Source organism: Schistocerca nitens, chromosome 9 (assembly GCF_023898315.1).
Source record: "Schistocerca nitens isolate TAMUIC-IGC-003100 chromosome 9, iqSchNite1.1, whole genome shotgun sequence".
Classification (NCBI taxonomy): domain Eukaryota; kingdom Metazoa; phylum Arthropoda; class Insecta; order Orthoptera; family Acrididae; genus Schistocerca; species Schistocerca nitens.
The window spans coordinates 443,338,964-443,352,395 of NC_064622.1; the positions used below are offsets into that span (position 1 = coordinate 443,338,964).

Below are 13,432 nucleotides of genomic sequence, written 5' to 3' on the forward strand. Positions count from 1 at the left end.
ATCATATCCCACACATGCTTGGTTGGAGACAAGTCCAGAGATTGTGTTGGTCAGGAAAGTTGCTGCATGTCTTGCAGAGCACAATGAGTTTCATGGGCAGTTTGTGGATGAGCATTATTCTGTTGGAATAACACATCATTTTCCTGTTGCCAGAGGGCAAAAAGAATGGGTCTAAGAACATTCTGCTTGCACTGAGTGCTGGTTTGCATCCCCTTCAGAAACATCAAAGGTGAACAAGAGTTGCAACTTATCACAAACCAGACCATAAGACCTGTGGTGGGGCCAGTGTTTCTTCAGCAGAAGGACTGTACAAGACAGCACTCATCAGGCCTATAGGTCTATGTTGTATGCGCAAATGATCATCACTTGCTTGCAGGTAGAATCTGCTTTCAATGCTGGAGACCATGCCATGCCATTCCATCTTCCAAGTGATCCTCCAATGGCACCAGTCAAGCCATGCACATCGTTGCTGTGGCATGAGTGGAAGACAGGCTAGAGATGTTTGTGCCTGTAGTCACACTGCTAAGAATCGGTTCACAACAGTTCCTGTTGACATGTTCGAGCTCAGTAGCCCTCTTATCTGTGCTGTGGTAGCTGTACGATCTACCACTGCTGCCCTTACAATATGATGATCCTGATGGGCGTCTGTGTTGCTTGGACATCCAGAACCTCATCTGTGGGTGTGAGAATGTTCACATGACCATTGATACCAGCATCATTGCACAACTGATGCAGCATTTTCAACTTGTGTGGCAATTCCATTTCCCCACCAATGTGGCGTATGGGCGTCATTGGATCAAAATTGACATCGTCATTCCAGGTGTACTAATTTTTTTTCCAGTAATGTATTTGGGAAAACATTTGCATGGTATATTCTTCTACATATTATGTATGAATTTGTATGTGATGTATACTATAGTGTGTTATCAGCATATAGCCACAATACCAATTTTTTGTTTTTTCCCAGTGCTGCAAAAGCTCCATATCTTGCACGTTTCCGTGTAAAACAGATGGGCATTAATGAGCTCGAGACTGCGGCAATGGAAGTCTCACAGCAGCAGCTACAGTCACCCCCATTACAAAGAGACTCGTCTAATATTATTTCTGGTTTAGGAATTGAGAAGTGGCAAGCAGCAATTTTCAAGGTACTGAAAAGATATGTTGTTATTTAATTTTGATACTCAGCTATTTGTTCATGCTCCAAGCATACAAAATTTGTTTTGGGTGATTCCAGTCTTGCTTGCGCTAGTAATGATGATATATTATAACTGTTGAGTAGCCAAATTTAAGATTGGTGCTTTAAAAACACCATTAGAATTTAGTGAGCTACACAGTGCCTTTTGGTTAATGGTCTGTGGTCACCAAGCTTATCGTGTTTCCTTCTTTTACCTGTTTTTTATACGTGCATGATAAGAACATCAGTGCCAAAACCAACTAGTATTGTGTTACATTAGTACAGTTATTTTCTTTAATGTATTATATACTGTTTGCTTTATATATGGAGGATGATTTATTAAGTTTTGATGAAGTAAAAATGATTTTTCATCTTGTACTATCCTCATTTGTTTTTTGGGTGGCAGTACTGCCCCTTCCTTCAATACATATGTTTCCTCCATCTTTTTAATATCTTTTTCCATATGAAATGAACTCTTGTTCAAGGGACATTGCATTATTGAAGGTACCTTTAGTACCGGGTGGGAGGGTTTGCATGCTCCATCGAAGTTGAGGGCTATGCCGGCGGTAGCGTAGCTACTGGCAGGGTTACCCAAGCTGGACGGGCCTCAACAGAGGAGCCAGACGAAATGTGTCCCTTTTAGGGAAGGGGATCTCTATAGGTTTGGTGAAGCCATCCCTCCTAGGGGAGAAAACCCTGATACCAAATACTGGTCCTCCAAGTTGGGGGTTAGGTCAATGGGCCAGCACCCTATTACCCACAAAAAACTTCTACAAGCTCAAGAATCTAAAGCGGACCCTCAGAAATCAGATAGAAACACTTTATGATACTTCATTGGCAAGAAAAAGAATATTGAGAGTTGGTACATGGAACGTTCAAAGCCTGACAAATAAACACACTGAAATAGAGAATGAAATTAGTTGACTGAAGGTGGACATAATTATTCTGTCAGAAACAAAAAAGAAGGGACAAGGTAATGAGAAATTTGGAAATTTCACCCATTTTTGGTCTGGAGTTGATAAACATATACGAGCAAAAGCAGGCGTTTCCATTCCAATTAACAAATCTCTGAGCACTTACATCAAGGACTACACATTTTTATGTGAAAGGATTGTCACTATTACCATCAAGTTATATGACATTCAAATAGTTATAATAGGGGTGTATGCACCAAACGACGATGCAGCATAGCAAACCAAAGACCATTTCTACCAGAAATTAGACCATCTACTCAACCAAGTCAAAGAGCACCAAAAAGTAATAATAGCAGGAAATTTTAATGTGAGGGTTGGCTTTCAAGTAAATGATGCAGTAGTAGGAAGATAATGGAGAAAATGTCATTAATAGTTCTGGAGAAAATCTTGTAGAATTCTGTAACCAATATGACTTGAAAATTCTGAACACACACAATTCACATAAAGATATCCACAGATATACATGGGAGAGACCCTCATTACAGCAGAAATCAATAATTGATTACATAATTACCAAGCAACGGCCAAAAATTGTAGTTCAAGTCTGTAGAGTCATGCGGGGAGCCAACTGTTGGTGTGATCACTACTTAGTTTTAGCAGAGTTGACGTACCCATTTAGGAGAAAAACATCAACAACTGGACAAGTGGCTGATGACAGCAGTCATGAGAAATTCGAGCAGGCAAGGTATAAGCTCTTTCTCCTGAAGCAGATCAGCATCAAGGATTTATTTCAGCGTAGCTTAAAAAATGAACTGAAAGTGATTCCAGAAGATGACAGTGTTGCTTGGTAATTATGTATTCAATTATTGATTTCTGCTGTAATGAGGGTCTCTCCCATGTATATCTGTGGATATCTTTATGTGAATTGTGTGAACCAAAGACCATTTCTACCAGAAATTAGACCATCTACTCAACCAAGTCAAAGGGCACCAAAAAGTAATAATAGCAGGAAATTTTAATGTGAAGGTTGGCTTTCAAGTAAATGATGCAGTAGTAGGAAGATAATGGAGAAAATGTCATTAATAGTTCTGGAGAAAATCTTGTAGAATTCTGTAACCAATATGACTTGAAAATTCTGAACACACACAACTCACAAGTAGGTAAGATAATGGTTGAATCAGTGCTGTGCTATGGATCAGAACTATGGATCTTAAATGCGGATCTCAAAAGAAGATTAATAGCTGCAGAAATGGATTATTTGCGTAGGAGTGCCAGAATACAAAGAATCGAAAGAAGAAATAATCGTGAAGTAAGAGCTACAATGAAGGCAAATGATACAGTGATAGATAGAATTGAAATAAAATCATTAAAATGGTATGGACATATGATGAGAATGCCAGATCATCAGTGGCCAAAAAAGGTTTATGAATGGAAACCACCCGGCAGATGTAAGTGCAGAAGACCACGACAGACCACGTAAATGGAGTAATGGAACATCGCAGCATCGACAAGGAAGGTGTGCTAGATAAAGAGGCTTGGCGGAGGATAACAGGAATTAATTAATTAATTAATTAATTAATTAATTAATCTTTGTATTGATTAATCCTGTAATAATAATAAATGAACTCTTGTTCCAAAAGTTGGTGTTTTAACAGCATTTGTTAAGTTTCTTGATGTGCAGCTCTTATATAAACCGAGCTCTTATTTTCCCTTCCGTAATTTTGATTTAATATTGATTGTTGTTTTGAGATAGAGGCAAGATGTAACATCAATAACCTGCTTGCATTTTCCTCTTTCACTGCTACAGATGTGCTCTCTGCATTCCATACTAAGAGCGACTTTTGTTATGCCTGTGCTGAGAGATGGCATTCTGGTCAACATGGAATACTTATCATCCAATTTTTCAAAAGCTATTAGGTGAACAAATTTGATTTTTGCACATCTAACAGTCTGATATTGTCACTCATAAAAGAACTGAATTTCTTTTTGTTATTAGTCATACCTAGTGCACTGCATCAAATTAAGTAAAACACTGTGTTAAATTAAAGAGTTCGCAGGGATAAAAACACATTGCATAAACTTTGTGAATGGTTGGTTTTAGGTCATACGCGACAGTGATAAGATATCTTAATTTTATTTAAAATTGAAAACAGAACAATATCTTCTTTTGTTATTGTGTTTTATATCCAACAGATTGTCACGCGCAATGTGCCCATTCACATTCTTTCTCATTGCAAATCATCATATCTTGTAAACGATTCACAATATCGAAACAAGCTTTTTTTTTTTTTTTTTTTTTTTTTTTTTTTTTTTTTTTTTTTGCAAATGATAGCATACAATGAGGCATTGTATGTTGCATGCTAAATATATGGAACTTTTTTATTTACTGAGATACGGAAGTAACTCATCTGCAGCAGTGATAGGTCTGCAGCTCAGGACATGTACAGATGTCTGTAGCACTATAGGAAAACCCAGTGTGGTGCATATATGTCCCCGTAGCATCTGGGGAGCAGCGTAGCAGGATATGCATACACGTTCACAGCAGCAAAATGGTTAAACACAATTTCAGTATTTGTTCCATGTGAGGTAGCATAGGCATCAATGCTACGGGCTCATGTTTAGGAAAAGTGGGATTAAAATTTCCTTACTTCAATTTCTCTACAGCTATGGTTACTTTCAGAAGGCCATGGCAGGCTCCTTCCCCCGAAAATATCAACTTGTTTTCAATAACCCCAGTATCGATGAGATGTTAAACTGTTTAACATTGCTTTCCTTCATGGTACATGCTCTCAGGAAATATGCATGGTGCCCAAAAACTAAACTACATAATGAGGCACAGTGCTCACATTTAGTTACAGTCTGTTATAGGATAACCGAAAGGACATGTGTGCTCAACTTTATCACAGACAGGGGAGTACGGGAGTGACTGTTACATTTTTTATTTGCTATGCTCTTTCAAATTCTTGTGAATGGATTGCTTATTCAGTTCTAAGAATTTGAGAGTGAGTTGTCTCACTTTTTCCTTTCTAAGTTGGTGTAGTCATTTTCTTCCACTTGGGGGGAGTACAAATGCAACAAAAGTGATATAGCATGTTTATGTTAAAATTTATATTCCTACAATGTCCATTGGGCCTGAGGTTGAAGACTTTAATTGAAAAAGGAAACCAGAGTAAAGTTTTAGCTTGAAAACAGTGTCACATCATAAAAAAAGTACCAATACAACATTTTTATTTTCAGGTTGGAGATGATGTACGCCAAGACATGCTAGCCCTGCAGGTTATTGGAATATTCAAAAATATTTTCCAGCAGGTTGGACTGGATCTGTACCTATTCCCATATCGAGTTGTTGCCACAGCACCTGGAGTAAGTGTTGGTGACCCATGTAAACCATTTTGTAGACTTTATTATACATCTTAAGTTTAAAAAAAATGCAGAAAGATAGACAAGCAACAGAGAAAAATCCCGTATATATTATTAGCATTTTCTTCTTGATAATAGTAATACATAAATTTTTATGATGATACTAGACATTGACAACATTTATGTTTTTTATTTGGTTATCATGTAGAACTAAAGCAACTAGGTCTTACTCCTCATATTCTATTGACCAACTTATGGTCCACTTTATACATCACTTTCCTTCTAGAATGAAGATCCTCAATGACGGATGGCTTCTTCATTAATTTTTACAACTTTCTGTACTCTCTTCTTCCTTGACTTTTTGTGAAGGTTTTTTGAGTAGTGTAAAACTACCTATAACTATTTCCTTCTTCATCCTGAGACAGCCCTTTAATCCACTGTGATAACAGTAAAGGATGAATGTACTGAAACATACTGAACACTTAACAGACTGATAACTTCATTTTATTGTTCTTTCCAAAATTCCTTTGAAGTATATAAAATCAAGCAATGGAAATTCCGGGATAGGATGATGACAATATTATGAAACGGATAGTTGCTATCCACCACATCACGGATTGCTGTGACACACACACACACACACACACACACACACACACACACACAGTCTCTGTTTGCCAAGGCCTTACTTGTGTGTGTGTGTGTGTGTGTGTGTGTGTGTGTGTGTGTGTGTGTGTGTAAAAGCTTGCTTGTTTGACAGTCTTTTTGTTGTGTCTATCTGTGGCTCAGCATCTCCGCTACATGTTAAATAACAACTACCTTTATCTAATAGTGTCGTTATTTGAAATATATAATATAGTTATAAATAGTTGAAAAGACTATGCTTTCTAACAAAGAGAAATTAGAATAACTGGAACAGATTAAAGTGAGAAACAGATCTTTAGTGTTCAATTTGTCATTAAGAACTGAGGGCAAACAGAGATGCTTTGACATATATTCTGTGCAGATAATGCTCCATATTGTCAAAGAGTTTGAAAAAGGACTTGTATAATGACTAGCAGTCAGGGGGAGATCTCTAATGCGACATGCTGCAAGCCACTGATTTATGAATACATACCATACTCTGGGGTGAATAGGGACAACTTTGGTATTCCTTAGCAATAAATTGTTATATTGTGTAACACTGCTCAAGTTGTCCATACCTATAACAAAAATCTGCTCTCCCTTTTCCCTTTTTGAATATACAGGTGTTTCAAAATGAATATACAGGTTTTATGGCTTTGTAGCATTTATTACATTTAACTTACAATTATAAATAATACATCAAATGAAAAATCAACTATGACAGTTTTCCTTAAAAGTGTTCAATGTGAGCACCATCGTCACACATCGAGTCGATAGGCAAGTTTTTCCATAACCTTGATCACTATGTCTATAGTAATTGTTGCAACAGTGCTGTTTCTGAAGTCGGATAGATCACCTGGTAGTGGAGACATATACACATCATCCTTTATGAACCCCCAAAGGCAAAAATAGCATGGGGTCAGATCGTGTGTGACCATGAAGATCATATAAAACTAGCTCTGTCATCCAGTATCTTGTGGTCAATCCACTGGTCGGGTACAACACAGTTCAGCCAGTCACATGCTGAGTTATGTCAGTGAGATGGTGCACCATTTTGCTGCTGATAAACACCAATTACAGTTGCTTCACCAAAAAAGCTGAGAGGAGTCTCGCTGCAACTGTACCATCTCATGAGGATTTGCTTACCCTCAGATACACACATTGTGTGTGTTCACATTTCCATTTAGGTGAAATGTTGATTCACCACTGAAGACAACACAATCCAGAAAATGTTCATCTCATGCAGCAAAATTTCATTTGCGAAGCTGGCATGTAAACCATAGTATGTAGGCTTTAGAGCTTATAACAGCTGCGAACGACAAGGCCAAACTTATTTCTTGGGACTACACTTGATAGACTCTCACTTGTTCAAGATGCTTTTCATTCATTCTTGGTCATTCCATACTCTTCCCTTTGCGCATAAGTATACAAACAAATCCGTTTGAGTTGCTCTTTCATTTGATGTGTTATTTATAACCGTATATTCATTTTGAAACACTCTGTATATATGTTCTGTTTGTATCAATACTCCCCCCCTGGTTGGGGCGAAATGGAACTGGTATTTGTTTTAATATAAATGTGATGTTAAGTCATGCAGAAGGCAGGCAACCATTATTATAATAATCAGTAGTTGTGCATTCAGGCTGACTAGGTCGCAATGGTAAAAGTCAAACATCGAGCAAGGAATGACTTTATTGCTCATATGATGCATTTTGGAATTTATCCATCATCAGAGATCTACAAAAAATCAGATAAAAAAGTGTTTTATTACATAGTAATACTTGACTATAGCATTCCACTTTGGTTGAAAAACACCTGGCACAAACTATACTACGTGTACCCAGGAGCTATTGCAACATGTGGATATATATTTCCAGTTGTACATGAAACAAACACAGAGCACAGAACAAGAAAACATTTTTGCCGCCAGGTGGCATTACAAAATGTATATTGACACCAGGGCGCAACAACTAGTGTACAGTTGTTACAGATTACAGTGAACCAACTTATTCTAAAATAGGTATTTTCTTTACATAAATGACACTGACTTCACAGTGATACAAAGTAAATGATACAAAGTTACACAAAATATTTGTTAAATTCAAGAGTACTACATGGTGCCACACATTGCCAAAAACTACAAAGTCCACTAGAGTAACACTCGATCCATTACCTTCCACTGATGCTGTCAGCTCATCAAAGAAAGTGTTGATAATTGTTGGGGACACTTTTGCTTGGCTCCTTTTGACACAAGTGTTTAGAGAGTTTAGCTTTGTATCTAGTCAGGAAGCCAAGTTCCCACTCATATCTGGGCATGTTGTCTTTAAATTTAATTAAATACCTGCTCTCTCTGACCAAGTGACATTTTATGAAGCAATGGAAGTGAAAGGCACTCCAAGGATAACCTCACATTATAAGGCAGTCAACAAGTTTTACTTCAAGATTTTTAGAAAGACAAGTTTCACTACCTTTATTCTTGAACTCAGTATTCCCACCAGGAATATCTTTTGATTGTTCACTTAGAAATTTCAGTTTTTTTTATTTCCTTTTGGACATTCCATATGCAACTGTTTGAACAACCTGCATTACCATCATCTCATCACAGTACAATGTACACTTGATCGAGGGTTTCTTTTTGTATGTCCTAGGCATCATGAATCACCTTAACTTTGAGGTTAGGTTAACAAATGAGTAAACAAAATTGTTAAAAATAGATATTTTTAAGAAAAATGTGCTACCAGTAGGTACTTGTGGTATTTTTTGTCCTGTCTATCACGCCGATATAACTACACAACATTACTTAAAAAAAAAAAAAAATTAAATCATTGCTTTCAGAATGAAGCTAACTATACATTTGTTATGTGCAAATACACTGAACTGAGAATATTAATTCAATAACAGGCCAATCTTTGAAACCCACAAGATTTTAAGAGGTAATAAAATTCCGTGCAGATTATCAGCTCAATATAATGTCTGCCAACATGACAAATATTAAGACACGATTTTGGTGCCAAAAAATCTTGTAGACAACAGATTGTCCATCATTACTTCACTATTCACAACACCTTAGACAATACACAAATGATCTGTTTCATTTAATTACTTTGTCCCAACTTTTGTCGACAGTCACCTATTTTATGGTATTTGTCCTCAGAGTCATTCTGGGACAAGACATACACTTGGTGATGCATAAAACATGGTGATGCATAAAACATGCAGTATATCTCAAAATGGTATAAAGATTGGCAACTTGCTTGAAATGATGAAAAATATAAAATGATGCACTTCACAAAATGAAAAATATAGTATGCTACCACTATAGTGTCAGTGAGTCACAGTTGAAATTGGTCTACTCACACAAGTACTTTGGTTTAACATTTTATACATATATGAAATGGAACCATCACATAGGCTTGTTCATAGGTAAAGCAGATGGCAGACTTCAGTTCATTGGTAGAATACTAGGGAAACACAATTTGTGTACAAAGACATAGCTAAAAATCACTCATGCAACCCATCCTAGAATGTTTCCCAAATGTGTTTGGGTCATGTACAAAGTAGGACTAATATGAGATATTGAATATATACAGAAAATGGCATTACGAACGGTCACATGTATGTTTGGCCCATGGGTAAGTGAAGAAACTGAACTGGCACACACTTGAAGGTAGACATATACTACCCTAAGAAAGCCTACTCACAAAGTTTCAAGAAATGGTCTTCACTGATTGCTTTAGAAATTTACTGCAGTCCCCTATGCATCTCTCCTACAAGGACAGTGAGGACAATACTAGTTTAATTACAACATGCACAGAGGCATTTCAGCATTCATTGTTTCCATGTTCCATTTGGGAATGGAATGGGGAAAAGCCCTAATAACTGGTACAGCCATCTGCCATGCACCTCACAGTTGTTTGCAGAGTGTAGATGTAAATGTAGGTGTAGATATGATACTGAACAAGCCATAGTATGATGTGATTGGAATTTACATAACATGATTTTACGTAAGTATTATTTATTACAATGTTGTTTTAGTTTCGCAGCCGGCTCATGCATATACAAAATAAATGCCTGGTTGCCATAGCCACATATTACAACTTATTACGAAGATATTACAATTTCACATTTCCTCCTCCCTCCCTCCCTCCCTCCCTCCCTCCCTCCCCCTGACGTACACACACACACACGCTTACTCACTTAAAGTATAATACACAGTTGGTGCAGTTGCATATGGTGTTATTTTACATTAGCATTTATTTATTTTACAGAAATAATTCCTGCAATTGATTTCATGCTTTTTTTCACATATACATGACCCAAAAATTCAGATACAGTGTAAAAGCTATGATAAAGCAAAAAAGTTTCCAGATTCCTATTAAACAAAGAAACTTCATGTTTTTTGTTTCTGATGGCAGGCTGTTGGCAAGTTGAATGCCTTCGTTAAATGGTGAAATTTTAAAGCCAGAGATACACATTCCCTGAAAATAAAGTTTCATTTTCTTTCTTGTACCATGATTATGATTATTCACTTTTTTACAAACTGACATATTTATAATATGTAAATGTTTATAATATGTAGATACTGCCAACAGTGATTTTTGGAAGAGAGGTTTGCAGCTGTCATTTGGCTTTGTGCTGTTAATTACATTCACAGTCATCTTCTGAGTGTGAAGAATGCTGAAGCTGTGTGTAGAGCCTGCCCAGAATATAGTAGTCTTGTGTGGTATGCAAGGATGTGCAAGACAGCACACTTTATTCAGCTTACTGTTAGTTTTGCTGGTGTATGTTAGCCATTTTAAGTTGATCTGGATACACAGGCCTAAAAATCTTGTGTGCTGCAGGTGATATTACAGAGCCATTTATTTTCATATTGGGCATACATTTCTTGATTATCAGATGAAACTTCAGGAAGGTGGTTTTCTTTGTGGTGAGTATCAGGTTATTTCTATGAAAACAGTCATCTTCCCTGACTCACCTGTACTTTCAGTTGTGACCCCTTGGAGCTCATGAGCATTTCTGCTGCTAAGGAGGATACTGGTATTATCTGCAAAGAGTGGACTGGTATTGGCATTGGTGTTCAGAGATAAATTACTTATTATAAAGGAACAGAATTGGTCCAAGAATTGAATCCTGACACCTTATGCAATATCTCTATAATCATAGCAGTAAGTTCCCACATGCCCTTGATCATTTTTTTGTTATTGCTACTTTCTGTTTCCTCTTTGTAAATATGAGCTGAACCCATACAGAAGGGTGCCTCTGATGTCATAGGACTGCAGTTTGTATAGTATAATTTTGTGGTCTATGACATAAAATGCCTTTGAAAATATAGGAAGATCCCAACTGCTTTTTGTTTTTTATCTAGAGCATCTAAGGTGGAGTGTATGTAATTGTACATGTAGCAGTCATTTTTTATTCTTCCATGAGCCATGCTGAGCATCAGAGAGGATTTGATCCCTTTCCAGAAAATTAATTAATCTTTGATAAATTAATGTTTGCAGAAGTTTATGAAACACAGAGAACAGTGATAATGTTGTGTAATTTTCTGCATTATTTTTCTCACTGTTCTTATAGATTGGGATAATATTCTGTTGCAATTTGATGTCATTCTGACCAGTGGTGTTATTTCTACAGTGGTTTGGAAGTTTAATTATAATCACCCTGTATATTTGTAATTTCTTGCGACTTAGTGATTCCCATTGTAAACATGGAGATAATGAAGAAATAATTTGAGAGCTGGGATATGAACCAGGTAACTGAAACAGAACCCCTTTCTGTAAAATGGGCAAGCCACTTTCAAATATCTTTCTTTTTCCCCCTTTTCAATTGAAAATATTTTTCTAGAAGCTGCACATTTGAGTACTATCACAACTACTTTTGCTTCCCCCTCCTAACCAGACAGGCAGCCTCAGCCTTTATACTCAGAATTATCTGTTCCATCCACTTTTTTTTCTTTTTTTTTTTCTAATCTACGTAGCATAAGCTTATGATACAATTTAGACATCTTTTGTGTGTGTCTTGTCATGGTTATGAAGAACAAGATTAGCTTGGTTCTTGATATTTGAACTTTTTTTCAGTGTGGTGTTATTGAGTGTGTGCCCAACGCCAAATCGAGAGATCAGCTTGGGCGGCAGACTGATTTTGGAATGTATGAATATTTCATTAAGACCTATGGTGATGAAAAAACAAAGGAATTTCAGGTAATTTTCTGTCTTCCCCTTTTCATTAAAAATTGTGGTGATAAAATACCAAAGGAATTTATACATTTACATCTGCATGTCACAAAACGTCCAATGGTACATAGTGTACCATAATCTTTCCTACCCCTTTCCCTCCCTCCCAAACCCTTCTTATTTGCTTCACAGATTTGCAAGACCAGATTTATTATTATTATTATTATTATTATTATTATTATTATTATTAATAATAATATAACTATTGTTCTACCAAGAACCACCGGAAGATTCTGTTAACATGACCAAATTTATTTGTGTAATTTTCTCTCCTAGTCATTATGTGAGACATATTTTGTAGGATGTGGTAGTCTCTGGATTCATATCAAAATGTGAGCTCTCAGAATTTAACAGTAACTGTTACTAAGGTGTACCTATCTTGTACTGACTCCCATTGGTACATTCATGAAATTGATTGTCATTTAGCATATAATCATTGTAATTTGTAAAACTGCAATTAACTTTCAAATGATTTTTAATTTCCATACTTATGATTCACGTAGCATTTACAGCACTCTAGCCTCCTTCAAAAAGCAAAACAGGAATAATCTATTACTGATGTTTAAGTGTAGCTACACAGTTAAGCTGTTAATCTCAAATATTGTCAGAAATGTTGAAGAATTTAAAACAATGCTTGGTAATGGGATGAAGGATGTTTTGCTGTATTGCCAATACTCATAACTTTTGTACAATACTGATGCAACTGTGTTAAGTAAAGAATGAAAGTATGTACTTTTTAAACGCAATTTACGAGTCCTTGAAGGAGAATTGTACTGGTTTTAATGTTTGTTGTAGCTTACTGTGATATTTTTTGTGAAAAGGATACAGATTTCTTAAATTTAGAGGTCTCACTGCCAAATATGGTGCAATTTAACCTGCAGTTCCGTGTCAACATTGGATGACAGGACATATGCTAGTATCATCAACAGTTCTGGATGTATTTGAAGTCAGTGGCTTGGTGGCATGCCCTTTGAATCTTCTGTTTTAAATTTCTCCTCTAAAACTTTCTATTGAACATTTCTGTGTAGAAGTTTCTAGTTGTTCCTTTCATTGAAAAATAAAGTCTGCAAGAACTTATAATAAATAAGCAGTGTTTGACATTTTAAATGGTTTTTGTGATGCGGAAA

At 36.4% G+C, this 13,432-nt stretch overlaps 1 protein-coding gene across 2 annotated transcripts in view; it reads left to right on the forward strand.

The window, feature by feature from the left end:
• LOC126202961 (phosphatidylinositol 4-kinase alpha) overlaps positions 1-13,432 on the forward strand; it is a 203,645-nt gene that overhangs the window by 178,368 nt on the left and 11,845 nt on the right. For both annotated transcript variants that reach the window (XM_049937089.1, XM_049937090.1), the window contains 3 exons: positions 968-1,145; positions 5,326-5,451; positions 12,150-12,272. In XM_049937089.1, coding sequence (XP_049793046.1) covers positions 968-1,145; positions 5,326-5,451; positions 12,150-12,272 — 427 coding nt within the window. The remainder of the gene's footprint in view (positions 1-967; positions 1,146-5,325; positions 5,452-12,149; positions 12,273-13,432) is intronic.